The sequence below is a fragment of the Halichoerus grypus genome, chromosome 2, assembly GCF_964656455.1.
Source record: "Halichoerus grypus chromosome 2, mHalGry1.hap1.1, whole genome shotgun sequence".
In the NCBI taxonomy this organism is placed as follows: domain Eukaryota; kingdom Metazoa; phylum Chordata; class Mammalia; order Carnivora; family Phocidae; genus Halichoerus; species Halichoerus grypus.
Genome location: NC_135713.1, coordinates 112,951,008 through 112,971,309, shown reverse-complemented (window position 1 = coordinate 112,971,309; position 20,302 = coordinate 112,951,008). Strand labels below are relative to the sequence as shown.

The 20,302-nt window shown below is 47.9% G+C and overlaps 1 protein-coding gene across 2 annotated transcripts in view; it reads right to left on the bottom strand.

The window, feature by feature from the left end:
- The window catches only part of DPYSL3 (dihydropyrimidinase like 3), a 109,187-nt gene that overhangs the window by 13,325 nt on the left and 75,560 nt on the right, over positions 1 to 20,302 (bottom strand). For both annotated transcript variants that reach the window (XM_036065730.2, XM_036065731.2), the window contains exons 2-7: positions 16,053 to 16,141; positions 11,365 to 11,549; positions 8,308 to 8,472; positions 6,213 to 6,274; positions 5,226 to 5,306; positions 1,695 to 1,763 (exon numbers count right to left, since the gene is read on the bottom strand). In XM_036065730.2, the coding sequence (XP_035921623.1) occupies positions 1,695 to 1,763; positions 5,226 to 5,306; positions 6,213 to 6,274; positions 8,308 to 8,472; positions 11,365 to 11,549; positions 16,053 to 16,141 (651 nt within the window). The remainder of the gene's footprint in view (positions 1 to 1,694; positions 1,764 to 5,225; positions 5,307 to 6,212; positions 6,275 to 8,307; positions 8,473 to 11,364; positions 11,550 to 16,052; positions 16,142 to 20,302) is intronic.

Genomic DNA, 20,302 nt, shown 5'->3' with positions numbered 1-20,302 from the left:
CCCTCCTTCTTCACACCTGCGCTGTCCCCTGCACTCCCCACGGCCTCAGTCCCGGCTGCTCGGATCCCGCTCCCTCCCAGCGCTGCGGATTCTTCAGCACCTTGACAACATGACTATCTTTGGAAGGTGACATCACCCTCCAGCTTCACCCAAAAGGGCTTCCAGGGTTGTCCAGCTCTACAGCCGAGAAGCTTTTTACTAAAAAGGAGACGGGAACAGGAGGAGTGGGGTGGGGAGGGGTTGGAAAAACAAACCAAGTAACAAAAATAGACTTTGCTCAGAAATCCCCTGGCTGCTGGTACAGAAATCCATCTTGCCAGCAAATCTCTAGAGCGACCAGCATTTAGGAACAGTTTCCCAAACAGGGCTGATCACCCTGGCCCACTCACACCGCGTAAACAGCTTTCCAGTCTTTCACATGGGAATAGCCAGGGGCTTAACCTCTTGAGCTTTCGCTTCTTCACCCAACAGTAATGCCAACCACCCCGAGAAGCAGCAAGGACAGCTAAGGTAATGAGCACAGCGCCGGGTGCGGGCTCGTGTTCCATAGAAAGGGCCTGGTATTCAGGAGACAGACCTTTCTGGAATGCTGTGAAATAATGATAAATGATTTCAACTGGGAACAACGTCCTCGGACGCAGAGGAGTTTCTGGAGTGCCGACAGTTGTTTCTCCAGCCAGGCACGAGTGACACGACTGCATTCAGCTCGTAAAAATTCCTCGAATGTTTATGATAGGAACATTCGTCTGTAGGTGCATTACCTTTTAATTTTTAAAAGCCTCTAAAAGAGATGGGCAACAGGCATACTCTCGTTTCTGGTTCTGACTCTTCCTTCTACCCTCTGCAGAGTGGGGGGCTGGGGATGACAAGCAGGAGCCGGTCTCACTGAACCACTCGTACAGAGGGCCCTGAATGCACTCCAGGTGCCACTCCCGGGCTGGCCTCCCAAAGCCAGTGTGCACTCAGCCGTGGGGGCAGCCAAGTCCCTGCTCTATGCCCTGCGCTAGCAGCCGAAGCTGCCGACATCCCAAACACACGCAATCAGCCACTAGTTAGCTTTTATTCACTCGCCCGGGGCTAAGCAGGCCCTAGTCATCATTCATTTTACACGTGGGAAACTCCCATACCCGGACTTAATCATCACCTTACAACAAATGGATAGACATGAAGTCTATGAAACACCCACTCCACCGACTGCCCATATGGCTGGTATTTTATTTTGCAGGACTCAGAATATAATATGGAATAAAGGAAGCGGAAACGTCTTTGAGATGGATACTGATTAGGAAAGGGTTTAGGTATTTACCTCTCCAACTGAATACGTGTGGAGGACCCTCCACCTTGAGTTCTCTTTAGAGAGATGAGGGGTCACAAGTAAGCATTTCCCTTACATTGCTTTCTACTTTTCTCTGAGCCCCTTGAGTTGGTCCGTCAGACGTGTGGCCTTTGGAAGAAATGTTCCAATATCGCTGTCTGGTACTCACAGACTCTCCCCGCCTCTCCTCAAGGTTTGCTCCTACACCGTGTAAGCATGTGCCCGGGGAAGGCAGGCCCCACACAAACACTCCAAGTGTCAAATGAGCAGCGGGCCACACGCCAGCCTGCTGGGGAGTATAGTCACAGGCGTCTCCCAGAAGACGCTGGAAAGACAGAGCACCTCCACTGCTGTGCTGCCCCGGCCCCCCGCAACTCACCTCCTCTGGTCTGCTCAGCACATGGCCTTCGGGGCCAGTGATCCCCATTTCCAACATCCGGGTTTGCTCCTACAATGAGAAAAGAACACAGAACAGTTTTGAGATAAGCTCCGCTGAGGCGTGGAAAAACCACGCTGGTATCTTTTAATCTGAAGCAAAGAGTTCAAGGGAACAAAAAGAATAAAACGTGTATGTTGAATACATTTGTTAATGCTCCGTCTGGAATTGTAAAATAGGGTCAAGTCTTAACTAAGAGGAGAAAAAAACGTTTTTTTAATTAAATGGAGGGCAGCAGAGTATCAGAATTTTTTCGCCGTTACACATCAAAAGTCACACTAGCTCGCTTATTCCTTATAGTTTCCTGCTGTGTTTCGCAAGGTTTAGTCGCCTCCCACCTACATCAGGATCACCTGGCTTGCTTTTGTGGCTGTGCGGCTGTCTGGCCTTCTCCAAATCAGGATAGAGAGGTGAAGTTCTAGGAATCCGCGCTTTCACAAAGCCCTCGGGCTTTCTTGTGGTTTAAATGTATGGCTGAAACAAATGGACTCAGAATTCAACCAGACAAAATAATGCCTCCGAACAGCATTACCTGACTCAGGTAATCTTGTGGTCAGATTCTATTTAATTAGGCTGTTTTGTGACAGAACTGCCTACCACTCACAGCTGATGGCGAAATTCTTCAGACTTGTGGCCAGCTTTCCGGAAGGAGCAGGGCGCTGGGCAGTGAGCACACATGTGGGCTAATTGGGACTGGCAGGAATCCTAAGCGGCCGTATCTGCAGTTTTGCTGGCCTTCACTCTCCAAGTATGAAGGCCAGTGCCAATGAACCTGGCCGCTGCAGAGGCGGGCCGGGGAGAGGGACCTGAACAAATCCTTGTGGCACTCTGGAACTATGAGATGTGGAGAAAGGAAAGGAGTCCTTCTCCCTGCGAAAGAAGAACTATTTTTTGTTGTTCTTGTTTTTTGTTTTGTTTTTAATAATATAAATCATTTTAGAGGCGTATGAGGACAGATGCATACGCTCTAAGCAATTGTGAGAAGTGAATGATCACCGTCTCCATCTACAACAGGATTAGAAAAAAGGTCAGAGGCTGAGTTTTGCAGCAAAGGACTTTCACTTTTCATTCTTACTGTTCCATTTCTCGAAACTTGGACTGAACACGATTTCTTCTGAACTCTGGAGAGCTTCCGCTCTGTGTTGCTTCCTGAAGTCGCACAAAGGTCGAGGTGTCCAACTACAAAGCCTCTTCTGTCTCATCTGACACTCACGTCTACCTTGTTCAAGAGGGCTGGCGTCGTGCACAGGAGGGAGGGAGCTCAAGCCCTGGCTTCCCAGCATGTTCACATCGCGTGCCTGAAGTTTACTACCGACCTCCTACCTCAGAATTTCTGGAACCAGGAGAATCCCAGGAATCCCTAATTTCCGCAGGTGATTTTAATACACTGTTCACGCTGGGAAGTCCCATTCTGAAAGCCCCCATGGGGTCCCTATAGCTGGAAGGTTAAGAAGGATGAGGTGGCCGTGGGCACCATTGTTGTAATTACATCTTAGTTTAGGGCATGACACAATTTTGGTTTGCTCCATGAGGAAAGGAACCCTGTCTTTTTCATCTTCCCTCGCCAAGGCTTGGCACATAGTAGGTGCTCAAGAAATGCTGTTAGAGGAACGGCTAAAGATGCCACCCTCTCAGATGGTCCACGGCTGGTACCCATGAGAGAGCGTTCCTCTCGCTCTTTGGTGACTTCTGCACCCACTCTGGGCACAGCAGCTGCCTTCATTTAGACAATGGGATAAAACCTTTCAGCTCAATCTGAATAAAATAAGCACACACAAGAAACTCATTCAAATGGAAGAATGCCCTTATTCTTTCCCTGACTGAGAACAGAGCCTTCACAAGGTAGGGAAGAGAGGGGTTTGTGGGGGGGTGGGGGGTGGACCAGAGACAGTTCGGTGCTAAGAAGCCACGAGAGGAAGCTGGAAAGGGGGCTTAGCACTGCAGCCCGTTTGCCTCCACAGGGCCTCGGAGGAAGTAGCAGGGAGTGTGGTTTCTAGGGCATCTGGAGGGAGGGCTGGCCCTCCGGTTGCTGTGCTGAAAATGCAGAGCAAGAGGACGAGTGACAGCTCTAACACCACGGGGATGCCTCTCACGAGCACTGGACCCTCTTTGGAAAATGATTTCATTATCTCTCAGTGTGCGGGGGACGTGGGAGAAGGCTGTCAGGGGCCTATTTAATCTCCTTGGTCAGTAAGAGGAAACTACACATTTAGCTCACCTCCTCCGCTGATGAGATAACACCCAGAGTCTGAAATCCTAACAGCAGGAGCCCTGCACTGCCGGGACGCGCTGTCTCTCTGGGGGGCCTGCCGCGGGACTGGTGGCACGGGACACCAACTCTGGCGAAGCCACACCACCTCAGAGCTAAGATTTTCTCCTCCCAGTTACTGGCTGTGATCCTTGGGCCGGGGACCTCATCCTTCTGGGCCCCATATTCTCCTCTACAAAACAGGGCGGATGGTAGCCATCTTTGAAGGGCCAGGTGAAGAGTGAGAATACACCAGAGTCCGTCCCGGAGCCTGGCACGCGGCAGCAAGCCTTCACCACATAGTACCTGCCGTTAGAAGCTCACAGGTCTGGGACAAGGGTCGACCCCACGGTTCCCACACCCCTGCGGACCACATTCACCAAGTCCTGGACAACTTCTAAAACGAAGGCACAGCCGAAGGACTAGTGAGCTACGGGGTGCATCTGTTTTGGCTCACCTCAGTAACCTCATGCCTGGCACAAAGCGCTTAGGAAATACTCTGAAAGAATGAATAATGGTTTTTGCTGTGAATATTATTAAATGGACCAAGAGAGCTCCCACTCTTCTAGCAGCCTCCTCCTAGTGGAGGCCAATCTTGAATGCTTCTGAGATAAACAAGACCCTGGCTAAGACACACCTGTGCATCCAGCCCATTAAGCAACCCAGGAGATGGAGAGAGTGCCTTCTGCTTCCTCATAAATGATCACTTTGGGCCTTGGGGCCTCGCTTTCCTCACTCTTGCCTCAGGTTTCTCAGTACACCTTCTAGGAAACCAATGGGGTGTCTGATCCCCACAAGACCCACGTTCTTTATTACCTAAAGCCGTGAGCTCTGCAGTCCTGGACCGGGTTTCTGAGAAGCGCTGCCTCAGGGTTCTTCTCTAGGACAAAGACTGTCACATAGCTTGGGCTTACTTTTCCAAGAGAATCAGCAATGCTCTCCCACTAAATGGCCTAATTTGAAAACTTCTTCTGGGATGCCTGTTCTGATCCCCCAGGATGGCCAGACAGCCCCCCTTTATACAGCATCCTCAGCTTTCTCCCTCGCTTGCCTTCACGGCCCCCTCCTAGCCTGGGATGTTCTTTAGGGCAGGCTCTGTTTTTAGCACTGAGACCGAGCCTTGCGCCCATGAAGAGCTCACGCAATACTGAAGGAACGAGGAAAGAGACGGGCCAGAGACCCCAGCCCGTGCAGAGTGCACACCCTGGGGAGCTGCGTGGTGTTACCTGGGCAATGATATCCCCATTCTCGGCGTGAACCTGCGCAATGGCTCCCAGCTCGCCCAGACAGGTGAAGATCTCGTAGAGCTGAAAGAGAAAGGAGTCGCCGTCACCTTCACAAGCCACAGAGGCTTTTGGCAACTTCACACAGGGGTCCATCACTAGGGCCACAGATAAAACAAACGAGGAAAACCAGAGGAAATCAGTGATTAGGGCAGAAACACAGACTAAAGCACGCACGACCAAAGAGTGCGAGTCCACAGGAACTCTAGGAGACTGTTTCTGTAAAGAACGCGTCGTGTCTCCTCCGTGGACAGGGCAAATGTACAACAAAGTGCTATCGAGGCTTCTATTCTGCCTCGCGCACACGTTTTTAATGGTATTAGATCCTGTTTTGCTGGGACAGACCTTCACAATCCTTCTCAACCAGTGCTCCTGAGAGCTGCTACCACCTGGCCAGAAGCTCAAAGGACAGCTGGCTCCCCTATCCCCTAACCCTTCAAGGTAGATCTCCCCCCACCTCCCAACCAGGAGGGATGGGAATTCACTCCCTGCACTTCCTCTGACAACGTGAGGTTCATCTGAAACCGACACAAGCCATGAGACTGTCTCGGGGAGAGTCACAGGCAAGCTACTACCCCAAACAGCAGGGGGCCCTCCTTAATCCTGCGAGGCAGAGCACCTCGTACTTCCACTGAGTATCATGCGGGGTTTAGGGCTTGTGTGAGAGACGGAGATTCCAGCATGCCTCTCCTCTTGGCCTTTTGAGAAAGCTGCTGCCAGTGGAAATTCTAGCTCCTGGTCTGCCTTGCCATGGGCACCCGCCTGCTACCTTATTTAAAATGTGGCATGGACTACGAGGGCTTTAAGAAGCACTCTGGTCTAGTAGCCTCCCACAGTGACCACTGTGACTCATGCTCTAAGAGCCAAGGTCATCGGCAACAACGGGAAACCCATCCAGATACCCCAAACCACCCAGCAATGGCTTGTTACCTCTGTGTTGGACACTTGATACAAATCCTTATAGGCCATGTAAACCATGAAGGAGTTAACCCCTGCAAGAGGGAAGGGAGGGAAAACAGGAAGACGACAACATTAGCACGACCGCTCTCCTTCCTTTGCTCCCGTCGCCCATGGGGTCCAAGTGCATTACAGGCGCTTGTCCAATATAAAGCAGATGCTTCCCATTCTCCGTCCTCTCCTCATGTGCAAAAGCAGCCGTGCCTACGTGGCGTCACAGCAGAATGGGCTCTGCTGCACCTCTGTCTTGCCCCCCCTGCCCCCATTCCCCAGCCCAGAGGGTCAGTAAGCTTGGCCGTTGCTCGAGGCAGTATGCACCACCGAGAATCGGGGGCAGCAACACATACTAGTTCAGTGAGCTTGGAATACCTCACCTCTTGGTGTCCTCACCTGTAAAATGGAAAAATGACAAGAGCCTGCTTCCTAAGGCAGTTGGAAACGTTAAATGAGACAACAGATACCAAAGTCTCAGCACCAGACCTGCCACCATATTTGAGTTTCATTAATGGAGCTCCGGGATGGGTTTATTTCGCCACTTAAGGAATGCCTACTGCACACTAGAGCCTGTGCTGGGGGCAGGGGGGGGGCTGCATCTAGGACGGAGACCATATCCTCGGGGAACTAACGGACCTAAGGGGCAGAAGTCAAGGTGCACCGTGTGCTTAAATATCTAAGCTGTAAGGGCTATAGGGAAAGAGCTCTTTAATTTTTCACCCCCAAACAGACTATTAATGCAGTAATTTATATAAATAGGTAGGGCTGGGGAACAGAGAGTCATTTTGAGGAAAGGAGGATAATTTTGGTCTCCAACCATTAGGGCCATCTCAGCCCACAGCGTTCCAGGCCAAAAGTGGGTTGTAATGTGAGAACTTCCCTACCCAGAGTGGTTCAGCTCGGGCCAGCTTTTCCCAACATTACCCTTCCCATAAGCCTCTGCGTCATCTGCGGAATGACCTGGGCCCTTTGGAAGGCAAGTGGGTGTTAAAGCCCTTCCATTTTCTACCCCAGTTGAGATGTGCAGTGTGAAAGGAATCACAAGAAAGGATGGGGTTATAATTTCATATCCTGGATCAGGAATGTCTGGGCAGAGCTCGTCAGGTGAGGAGGGACAGGGAATGGAAAACTCATCGTCTGGGAGCCCAGACTCTCCCCTGCCACCCAGAGCTCACTCTTTTCCACTGCACTCCGGCATCTGCATCCAGGCAGCTCACTGAGAATAGTACTATCAAGTTAGTGTTATAACAATGCATGTTGTTACGTTAGTATTAGTACCGTGATTGTAATGAAATTAGTATAATGCTATTACTATTACAACAATATTCTGCACCCTGTGGCATTTATCCTGTTGCTCTTCACTGGTCTGCTTCCTCTTGCCTTGGATGCTCAGCAGAAACCATACCTTATGCTTCCCTAAATCCCCCAGGCCACGTTATGATGCCGAGCACACTGCGTGTCTGTGTGTGTGTATGGGGGGTACTGCGTGTACGCGAAATATCTAATGATCAGAAGGGAGAAGGAAGCAGAGAACAGAAGAATCTAAGACGACCAGGGAAACCTAAATCATGTACTCACTGAGAGGACACCCACATTTCCATGTCCTAAGCTCCTAGCCTGAGTACGAACACATCTTCGTTCCCACAAATGCCGTAGCCTTTTCTGAGGATGCCACTGTTTGAGAACTGTAATGGTTTGATCTTTGGAGTGCAAGTTACAAAGGTTAAAAATTCCGAACTCATATTTCGTAGCTGTATGACCTTCCATAAGATGCTAACCTCTCCTGGCCTCAGTTTCTTCCTCTGCCAAATGGGCAGTGTTGCCTGAGGTGAAGAGCCCAGATTTTGGGTACATCTTCTGCTAACTAGCTCTGTGATCCTGGGCCACTTATTCTGAGCCTCAGGCTCTCCATCTGCGAACTGAGGATAATCACCCCTATTATGTGGATCCTGTATACGGAGTGAGCTGGCATACACCAAGTGCCTGGAACGCAGCGGAACCCCTCACCTAGCACTCACGCACGAGGTTCCGGGCTCCGAGCCAGGAGAAGGCAGGAGGGCACATGGGGGCTCACCTTTGTCCTTGATGAGGTTCTGCACCTCCTGCTTGACGCTGTCGTTCCAGTGGGTGATGTCCACGTGCAAGGCATAGTCGCAACAGCTCTTCCCATCTGCCCACTCTCGCCACTTCTCATAAGCCTCTGTCAGGCTGGCCTCGGGCTCGGGCACCACGTGGTCAACTGAATGACAGAGGCCCCAGATGGGTAAGTCACTGACACCGCCTCTGTTCCCCTCTGAACAGGCCTGCTCCGGCTCGCTGAGCTAAGGCTGCAAAGCCTCTATGTCCTGAGCATGGAGTTCACCTTAGAAAGCGTTCCCTGGCCGTTTCCAGACCGCTGATCACTTACCTGTCACTCACCCCTGTTGCACTTGGACGAACTACTACCTTCTCTAAACCCCAGTTTGCTCATCCGTGCAATCGGCGCTCAGTGGGGTAGAGGGTGGAATGTCATAGTCCCTTCCTTCTAATTTTGTTGTATGATTAAACGGCAAAATGCATGAAAAGTATCTCACCTGATGCCTGGCACGTAGTAAGTGCTCAGTCATGTCAATGCGTGCCTACTATGTGCCGTTATTACCAGTATTAGGGGAGGTCACTGCTAGTAAAGCAAGTCAGACTCCCTTTTAAGGTGGAAAGAGGGGAATTAAAGTGATGTCAGGTAACAGGACAGTGACATCCTTGTGCTTCCTGCCGCAGCAAAGAGCCAGTGTCACGAACCTATGCTCGGCCCACAGATCTTATTTCCATGTCAACTTTTTGTCAAGAATATTTTTACTTGGGGCGCCTGGGTGGCTCAGTCGGTTAAGCGTCCGACTCTTGCTTTCGGCTCAGGTCATGATCTTGGGGTCCTGAGATGGAGCCCCGCAGTGGGCTCAGCTCTGAGTCTGGTTGTCCTTCTCCCTCTGCTCCTCCCCTTAGAATAAATAAATAAAATCTTAAAAAAAAAAAGAAAGAATATGTTTTCTTTTGAGGCCCAATCTACTCCTGCAGCACCTGCAACCGTGGGCAGCACTGTTCAGTAGGATGACATTGACGTTCGGGGGATAAGACAATAGTACCACTCCCATAGCTCCCTTGGGCGGCTGAGGGGAAGTGCAAATTGGTACAATGTTCCTACGAACGATTTTGAAATACACATCAAAAATCTTGATATTTTTCATACCTTAACTCAATGATTATTCCTGTGCCTAAGAATTATTCCCAAGGAAATAAACACGCTGTTTGCAAAATGTGGGTGCTGAAGATGTTTGCCACTGCAAACATTATTTATATGTTTACGTAAGTGAAAAATTGGAAACCATCAAAATCTTTAACAATAGAGAAGTTTGGCTAAATAATAAATACACCTTCATAAGATGGATTATTAGGCACCCATTTTAAATGCTGTAGTGGAATGAAAATAAATGAATGGAGGAGCGCCTGGGTGGCTCAGTCGTTAAGCGTCTGCCTTCGGCTCAGGTCATGACCCCAGGGTCCTGGGATCGAGCCCCGCATCGGGCTCCCTGCTCCGCGGGACGCCTGCTTCTCCCTCTCCCTCTCCCCCTGCTTGTGTTCCTTCTCTCGCTGTGTCTCTCTCTGTCAAATAAATAAATAAAATCTTTAAAAAAAAAAAAAAGAAAGAAATGAATGAAAAGACATCCATGCCTAGATTATTTAGTGAAATGATACACTAAAACACCACTAAGACACAGTACATCTATTACGATCCTGTTTCTGCTTCATAGGAAGGAAACTATAGCCAAACTGTAACAGGGATGTGGGCTTTCTGGGTTTCCTTCTCTTGCTGCATATCCAGGGTCTTAAATTATCTACGAAGGACATGTACAGCTTTGGGTTTCTTGGTATGGTTTTCTCTCATCACCTGCAACTCTGCCTTCCCTCTAGCTCCTTCCCTAACCTAGAGGACCAAGCACAACACACACTCCCCGGACACTGAACAGGTCCAACTCCCTGCCCGGAAGGCAGAGAGCCAAACCAAGATCACTCACTTCCTCGGCCTCCTACCGCAGGCAGCCCACGTGTGCTTATCAGAAAGCAGACGCAAGGAGCCGCATCACTGACGTCTGGACCTACACCAGGGCTTCTGTGGGCAGGCAGCCGCTGAGAAGTCAGCTGGCTTCCTCCCTTTGGCTGCAGAAAAGCTTTGGTCTCCCTGAATTGCACCTTTTACGGCCTTGATGCAATTTTCCTGGGCTTCCACACCCAACTTGCTGGAGCTCAACCTTGCTAGTGCTCCCGTCAAAAGGAGGCAAAAGACAAGGAGCAACTCCACAGCTCAGGCTGTTCTGTGTTCTTGGATGGGTGTATACAGTGGTAAAATAAACAGTGCTCTTGCTGACCAAGCTTAGTCCCAGGACTGGGATGGGACCCAATTCCTTGGGATTCCTTTGGGACAGGAAGGACTGCCCTGGAATGCTATCTGTTCCGTAATCCAATGGCACGCAACTCCCTAGGTTTCTCTGGAATTGCAATAGTTCCCAGAAAAAAAAAAAAAGAAAGAAAGAAAGAAAACAGAAACAAAAAACAAAGGAAACCACCCCCACCGCTTGCCTCATCTTCAGCTAGGAATTGGTCAAGAGACAGAGCAGACCAGGTACCAGTCAATGCCACCGAAGCCCACGAGTTTCAAGCAGGGCAGGTCCCCACTACCTTCCCCTCTCGGGGATGCTGAACCCCATTCACACTGCTCTGCCTGTGCTCTCTGCCCCCTCCTGCCTCAGGCCCGAGCTGGAAGTGCTAAATAACGTATGGCCCATCTCCACACTTTCCTCGGTGTCCGGCCCACAGATGATTGCTGATTCCCCACCCACTGCACACCCAGCCCCTGCTCTCAGGGACAAGAGAGGACAGCTGTTTTCCTGGCCGAGAGCCTCGTGAATCTCATCTAGGCAATGTCAGGGAGCTGTCAGGGTCCCCACTACCACCTGCTGTCCTCAGGTCCCATCAGGTAGAAGAGCTGTACACTGAACCGAGAGGCATGTACAAGCTATTGCCAGAGAGCTCAGGGGTTAAGCCGTCAGTGGAACCAGTCATTGTTGGGACCAGGAGCGTGTAGGGTCGGGCGACTCACTGATCATGGTGGTGCCCCCAGCTAAGGCAGCCCTTGTCCCTTGGAAGAAGTCATCCACTGTGGTCATTCCCTTGTATGGCATCTGGAAGTGAGTGTGGACATCGATGCCTCCAGGGATCACCATCTTCCCATTGGCCTCGATGGTCTTCACTCCTCCAGGGACAATCAGATTGTCTCCGATTTGCCTGGTGAGACAGGGAAGCAACTGGTCATTTAAAAGAGCCACTTTGAAGACAAACATAGTATTGTAAGGATTTTAGACATGCTTAGAGTGGTCTTTGCAAATGACCTGCAAGCTTAACAATCTAGAAACAAATGAAGACAGGCGTACACGCGGAAAACAACTTTTATAGACACAAAAGCAGCTGATCTGCTGCTTGGTGGAACCGTGGGTCCTGGCTCAGTGCTGCAACCCCAGGGGATGGACAGTGTCTACAATATAGGGTGTGTAAGAAATATTTTTTTTTAAAATAGGTGTTTTTGGCATCCCTTTCATTTTGTTCTTTATCTGAGTGAAGGGTGGAGTGTAACATCTGGAAAAGAATTAAGAGAATGTAAAATAATGAACCATTAGGAGAGACTGAAGGAAGTAATGAATCATCTAGAGAATACGTATGTGAACTTAGCTATCCTCTTCAGTGAGTCCATCTGTCTTCCTAACAAGAGGAATCTGCAGGGGTAATTTTGTATGTCAGTCTTCACTCCCAATTCCACTCTTCCCTGATAACTTATCTGTCAATCACAGCCAAAGGCAGATTCAAAGGAGGAAGCCGGAGACGCAGACGCCCAGCTGGGGACGTCTCAGCAGAAGCATCAAGCCAAGGAAGGTCGTGCAGACAACCTCTACCAGACACAGCTTCGCCCAGGAAGCTTCGGCGCATCCCCGGGAGGAAGAAAGGGGATTCGGGTGGGGAGGAAGCTGATGAGTACTCCAGAGACACACTACCTACACCAGTCAAGTGAGAGACAACTACTCCTGGCCAAATGTTACCTTACAGACTGCCTGATGTTGCTTGGTTTATAGGTGACTTCACACCCTTGGTTTAAATGGCCAGTTAATTCTGGGGAGACTTAAGATTCACAAGCCTTGACATTACTATTATACACGTCCTACGTTGGGGAGAGCGGTACCCCACTACCAGTGGCACGAACACGTTCCCCTCTTGTTCACAGCCAGCCCAGACAGACTCCCTGTCGGGACAGTAAGAAGTCCACCACCGGCCTTCCAAAATCTAAGTTCTGCCACTAAAATAAAGTATTCCTGACATCTCTAAGAGTTCAACTTCACCACAGCCCCACTGGGCCATTCCAGAGCCACCACAATTCAAAACACGCTGTGGAAAAAATGCAGCCTCTGATTATACTTCCATCAGAGTCCAGATACAGGCCACCATGTTCCCATTTTTCTCCCTCCCTGATCCTCCTCTGAGGCAAACTGAGAACCCAGGGCATGAAGAGTTAGTTACCCAGCCCGTGTGTGTGTCTGCTTGTGTGTTTCCGCCAGTTTTGAAAACGAGTGGAATACCATGTCTGAAACAGAAATGCCTTCCCACTTTTTCTCCACGGAGCCACTTAAGGTCACGTGAATCCTTGAAGGCTTGGCTTCCACCTCCCCTCCTTGGTCAAATCCCAACTGACAGCCAGGTCTAATAACTAAGAGTAGAGATCTGCCCTGGATGCAGACTGTGTGGGTTCATAATCCTGGCTCTGCTCGTTACTAGCTTTACGACCTTAGCCAAGTTGCTTAACCTCACTGTGTCTTAATTCCGTCCTCTGTAAAATGTAATAAAAATGCTTCCTCCATAGATCTGTCATGTAGATTAAGTGTTAGTATGTGTTAAGCCCACAGAACCCTGCTAGGCACAGGAAAATTCAGTAAGCATCAGCTATGATAATTAATAACCATGCTAATCCCACATAGCACACTCCTTCCCCCTGAATCTCATCTACTCTTACTTTAACCCTTGTTACAGATAATATCCGGTAATGTTATGCCCTTTGCATAAATACAGATATCTCAGTCCCCTTAAAAGACTGTAAGGTCCTGGGGGAAGATGTGGGTCCCAATGACAGTCACCATAGCATGTGACATAGCATGGGTCCCGTGCCTTAGACAACCACCTTCCCAACAGCAGACACTCCATAAACCTTCACAGATGGACAAATAGCCATGTAACAACTGGAGGGAATTATTTCTGTTTTTATGCTCTGTGATTTCAGAATGTTTCTAAAGGTACAGAAAATGTCAGAATTGGATGAAGATCCTGTTAATCCACTCTTCTCTCCACCACCACCACACACATCTGATGGTTACATCCCTTCTATGACATCCCTGGCAAGCAGCCTTCTCCTCTATTCTAATAGAGACGGCATCTCTGGAAGTAGATGCCTGACTCACTGTGTGAAGATGGATTCTGAGCCTGTATTTAAGGCTCAACTGTGAGAAGTGCTGTGATCAATTAGTGATGCCCGTCATGAGCTCTGAAATGAGGAAGGACTACTAGGTACTACTTTTTTTTTTCCATCTCTGAAAATCTCTAAATGAGGGAACTTGCTATCTCCAAAGAGAGCTGACAATATACAATAATTTTTTAGTAAGAGAAAAATATAAGATCATTTGGGGCTTATCTTTTGAAGAAATTCTTGTTTCACACTGGTTAGCTTGCCTACTGTTTCCATTTTTCCTATTTCTAATATGAAAAAGTGTTTATGGGGGCGCCTGGGTGGCTCAGTCGTTAAGCGTCTGCCTTCGGCTCAGGTCATGATCCCAGGGTCCTGGGATCGAGCCCCACATTGGGCTCCCTGCTCGGTGGGAAGCCTGCTTCTCCCTCTCCCGCTCCCCCTGCTTGTGTTCCCTCTCTCGCTCTCTCTTTCTGTCAAATAAATAAATAAAACCTTTAAAAAAAAAAAAAGTAAAAGTGTTTATGTAGGTAAGGCGACTAAACAAGAGTATCTCCATTCATGCATGTTTATTTATTCATTCACTCATTCATTCATTCAATGTACTTGATTAATATGTTGATCGTTAGCAAGTTACTTCCTCCCTATGTTCCTCTTTCTCCTCATCTGAGAAAAAGGTAGTAATAGTACTTGCTTCCTGGAATTGCCAGCAGATTAAAGGAAATGAGGCATGTAAAACATTTAACAGTGCCCGGCACATGCTACAATGTCACTAAAAGGTAGCTCTTGTAAAAGTCTCTCCGTGCTAAGTACTGGGTTAAGTGCTCAGATATGGAGATGAACAGGACACGGTGCTTGCCTTCAGAGTGCCCAACAGTGTCAGAACCGCTGTGACTGAGAAAAGCACAAGGGGTTTTGAAGGCTCATAGAAGGGAAACCAGCCTAGATTTGGGGGCTGACAAGGAATAGCCACCTACAGAAAGTTCTATCTAAGCCAAGTCTTCAAAGATAACGAAGAGATCCACTATGGCCAGAATCTCACACGAGCCAATGAGTTTAGATAATGTAAACACAAACTGAACAAGGCCAGGGATGGCTAATAAGATGGATTGGATACACCGATCTCACACAGTATCTTTTCAACGTGGGGGCATATCTGGCTCTCTGTAATGAAAGGCTATGTGTAGACCAAATCCTCTTTCACGGGTTACTACGTAGGGAACCTGCACAAAAAGGGAACGCGGCTGCACCACTTACGGGCACCCAATAACAAATCATTTTGTAAGGTAAGTGTACATCCCTGAAATATCTATTTGAAAATCTTGTCTGAGATGCATGTCCCATCTGCGCTCGGCCCACCTAGGTTCTACCTAAGCGAAGGCTCAATTCAAATGCCCTCTCCAGCCCCACACTACCCTCTGAAGGGATTTCTCCTTTCTGTGCATTTATCTTCACTTGAACTCCTTTGACACCAACTGCACAAGGCCTTATATTTTTAGGGTGCTGTCATTTTGTGCACATTTTTTCAATAAACTCAAGGACAACAGTCACATCTTCCACTTCTCTAAGATGCATAGAGTGCCCATCAATATAGTTTGCACAAAGGGGCCCGCAGCATCATTTGGTTGATTGAATTCAGATTTCTCACTTCATTCACAAGACTCATATAAAGTAAGGCTAGCTCCCATTTTAAGGGATTATGTGCATCCAGAACGAAGGGTTAAAATAAAGATTCACTTTGGGGCACCTGGGTGGCTCAGTCAGTCGAGCGTCCAACTCTTGGTTTCAGCTCAGGTCATGATCTCAGGGTCCTGAGATGAAGCCTCATATCGGGCTTCATGCTCAGCAGGGAGTCTGTTTGAGGATTCTCTCCCTCTTCCTCAGCCCCTCCCCCTGTGCACTCTCTCTTTCTCTCTCTCAAATAAATCTTTAAAAAAAATAAAGACTCATTTTTAAGGAGAAGAAGAAATGAAACACAAAGAATCAAAGGTCTACGAAGCAAAAAAGAAGCAAGCTTCTTTCTGAGCCTCTAATGAAGAAAGGAAGTACAAAAAGATAAAAATAAGGTTCTAGGGGTGCCTGGGTGGCTCAGCCATTAAGCATCTGCCTTCGGCTCAGGTCATGATCTCAGGGTCCTGGGATCGAGCCCCGCATCGGGCTCCCTGCTCAGCGGGAAGCCGGCTTCTCCCTCTCCCACTCCCCCTGCTTGTGTTCCCTCTCTCGCTGTGTCTCTGTCAAATCAATAAATAAAATCTTTAAAAAAAAAAAATAAGGTTCTACATACTTACTTTATTAAGCCATCTTCCATGTAAATATCAGCATAAAAGGACTGATCATCGTTGACAATTCTACCGCCCTTGATAAGAAGACGGTCACTCTAGAAAAGAATACAAACATAAGTCATTCTCACAGCTAGGAATTCAGAGAAGAGTGGTCTGCCAAGGTTTTCCCAGCTCACTGTTCTAGAGGTCTAGGAGGAACACATTTACTTAATACATCTGTGTGCTCAATGCACTAGTGTTTGAACTGGGTATATTGGGGATCCAGTCTTTCACGTTTGCCCTGAATTCAGATTATTCTACAGTTTCACATCTTGCTTCTACAACCTACCATAGCCACTCAGAAACATCACTACTTGAGGGAAGACACTCTTTGTATTATCTTCCCTGGCTCAGTAAGCAGTAAATATTTAAAGGGGTATACAATATATACCTCAGTGCCTAGCACCCCGTTGGGGCTCAACAGTGATTCTCAAAAATGGAACTTGGGATCATACAATGAAACAGCCTCTGAAAGTCTTTATAATGATGTGAGGATCACGTTATGTTTAAAATTCAGGATATTTACACATGTATGAACATGTGCACACAAGGTTGTAGAATGTGTGGGAAAAGCAGTGAATGGAAAAAAGACAAAATAGCTATAGTATTCTATAGTATTTAACCCAAGGTGGAGAAATTATGCAGGATTCATATTTGCTTCATTAAACTCACATTTTCTGAAATGTGTTTGTTGCCTTTATTATGAAAAAAAATTTGCCTTTCTTATAATTAAAGTCTTTTTAAAAAATTATAGCTTAGATGAACTTTGGATAAGTGATCCAACTGGAAACAATGCACATACACTCCAAGGTTATTAAGAAAATATAGGGGCGCCTGGGAGGCTCAGTCAGTTAAGCATCTTCCTTCAGCTCAGGTCATGATCCTGGGGTCCTGGCATCAATCCCAGTGTCGGGTTTCCCACTAGTGGGGGGTCTGCTTCTCCCTCTCCCTCTGCCATTCCCCCCCACTCGTGCTCACTCTCTCTCTCATGCTGTCTCTCTCTCTCAAATAAATAAAATCTTTAAAAAAGAAAATATAAACATATAGTTCATATATTTCAAGAGAGGAACCAATCAGAGTCAGCTTCCAATATCACAGATTTCATTAAAAGAATGAATGGAGTTTGGACTGCAGCATGAAGGGTAGATGCCGCTTTGCTGGTTCCTGAGGGAGAAGGGAAATCCAGAAAGGAGCCTGGCTGAGTGGAACAGCTTGAGAAGAGAATGGTACGTTGCATTTTGTTAAGAATTCAAATTACAGACTTCAACTCCATCTGCTCACCCATCCATCCATCCATCCATCCATCCATCCATCCATCCATTGTTCATCTATCCACTCATCCAGCAAGTAATTATTTAATATGTATGACTAAATACATAGAGAGGATCCAGTTGTGAATGAGTCATACCATGCCACTGCTTTCATGAAACCAAAAGGGGATATTTGGCAATCAAGAAAAAAGAAAGTCAACCCAAAACAAATAAAACAACGTAAAACCGTATCAAGTGTCACAAACTATAGGGGAGTGGGCTTGTTCAAACAGAGGCGGAAAGAGGCCTTTGTGGGGAAGATCACGTAGATCTCTTGCAGAGATGAAGGTGGCAAGGCAGGCAACTGGCTTTCAAAAAGGACATCAGTTTAATGCGGGAGGAAGCCCACAAACAGGCTGACTTGTGGCTTCAGAAATAAAAGGGTGTGAACAAGGCCAGAAACTGAGAATTGAGGCTAGGCATCCATATGGGATACAACAAAGTGCCACTTAGTTCCTCCCACTTCCCAGGGATTACATGAGACTAAGAGATTTCATCACGCCATACTGTCAGGGGAGAGGCTCTGAACGAGATACAGATCAATAAGGCACCCAGGAAAACCCCCATATATGCTGCAAGGAAGATGCGCGAATGACATCAACTGCGAAGTCCCACCACACGTGATCCACAAGCCCCTCCCGATCTGGCGTTAGTCCGTAGGCCCGTCCTCATTTCCATCATGTATGGCCTCGTGTTTCATACCATGGCAAAGTAAGAAACGTGTAGTTATTGTCATGTAGCAGGCTCTGTGGCCACTAAGCCTTTGCAACAAAGTTCCCTCTGCCCTCTCCCATGTTCATGTGGCTTCTGACGACCACCCTCTCCTTTGCAAGCCTCCAGTCGAAGGGTTTCTCCTGTAGGATGCATTACCTGACTTGCCAGCAAATTCCACCTGCTCTCCTTGCAATTTAGTTCAAACAACTCTATTGTTTTAGAATAGCTGGTTTCCTGTTCCACTGTCTCCTGACTAGAGCAAAGATTCCTTTGGTCTTGGGATCATGTATCTTTTGATCTTTTTTACCTTCATTCCTGGAGCCCATCCTAGACAGCTGTTAAATATTGGTAAAACAGATGGGTGAAGGGTGGGACACAGGACGCTGTAGCATGTCATTGTGATGGAAGGGCCATCTGAGTCACAAAACTATGTGATGTGGCCAGAAAACTGGACTACTGTTTTAACAGTAATTGCAAAATTATATGAGGCAATCCCGGGGCTGTGCTTCCCAAACTAGGGTGCACATTAGGAGACTATGGATTCCCAGGCCCAGCTCTAGGCCACCAAATTGTACTTCATAAACTCCACAAATGGCTCTCATGCAGCCATCAGCCAGCCCAGCAGCAAGGAAGAGACCAGAACCAGAAACCAGGGTTCTGTGTGTCCCAGGCACAGTTCTGTGTCTAGGGAGGCAGCAGAAGCTTCATAATAATAGTCCTGGTAACTATACAGTTTCCCTCTAATAGCTCAGTGCTCTTCTGATGTTCTTTATCTTCCTAGCAAAGAACTGAAGTAAAACGGCTTCGTGGAAAGGGGCCAGCTGCTGCCTGTAGTGAGCCCAGGTATGAAATACGACCACCCTCCTGCCTAGGGAACATCTAGCCTAGGGAACAACTGCTGTGATCATTACCTCCTTCAACAAGCATCAAATATCAGCAGAGGGGCAAAAACTATCTCAGGCCCATGGTACGTACTAAGAGGTGAGCCAAGTGGAATTGACATCATTGAGATGGCATCATTGGAAACTCTTCAAATGCTAATTAAATACACCTCTGGCTCAATAGTCAGGAATCTAAATAGATAGAGCACAGATATGAATTACAGGCCTGGTGTAAGTTTCAGAGATAGGAGTAACAAGACTCTTGCTCTATGGACAGCTATAGTATTCATATTATTTCTTTTCGTCATGCAGACCAGAGATATCCAAACCTCAATTCATAGAGCTTGAACAAATGCCATCCCTGGAGGTCCCCAGCTTGTCCCCTACCTTTTATTAAAGGGGTTTGTAGGGGCACCTGGGTGGCTCAGTTGGTTGAGCGACTGCCTTCGGCTCAGGTCGTGATCCTGGAGTCCCGGGATCAAGTCCCGCATCGGGCTCCCTGCTCAGCAGGGAGTCTGCTTCTCCCTCTGACCCTCCCCCCTCTCATGCTCTCTCTCTGTCTCATTCTCTCTCAAATAAATAAATAAAATCTTTATTTAAAAAAAAGGGGGGGTTTGTAAAACTACTTCATTAATTTTAACTCCTTCCATGCATGTGGGATCCACTACAAAGGGTAGCCTAGGCAAACTCATCAGACACAGGAAAGTCTGAAAGGCAAGCCTTGGGTTTGGCCTTGAAGAACAGCAGAACAACTGACCACCCCCAGGTTACATAAAACCAAATGTTACTGGTTACAAAATATGCTTGCCTGTGAGTTCACAGACCAGCCCTATAAAGGAACACACGCTAGGCTTGAAAACCCACAAGACAAAGAGAACTGCCATCTATGATTAAAAGTCATCCTCCATGATGTTAGAAAGGACTGGTGAATGGGTCCCTGTAGGGCTCTTCATTTTCCATTCCCAGCCGCTGACGGTGTCCAGAATCCATGAGCTGATGCCCGAAGAGGTGAAATGGTCTAGTCTGGACATCTAGCAAGGTTTCTCATGTGATGATATATACAAAGAATGATGGTATCTCTAGAGCACACTGGGATCATCTGGAACCCCAAATAAAGCTATTCAGAGCCTAAAATAACCAAGGACTCTGACTGCCTTGGGTCCTACTCTGCTGCCAAGGGCTGAGTATGGTGAGGTCTTGGAGGCCAGTGAGGCGCCAGGCATTCCAGCAGGCCAAGCTGGGTCCAGCTGGCTTCTCCCATGGCTGAGAGAATCAGGTGGACCACTTAATGAGGTGTGTGATCTTGAGTTAG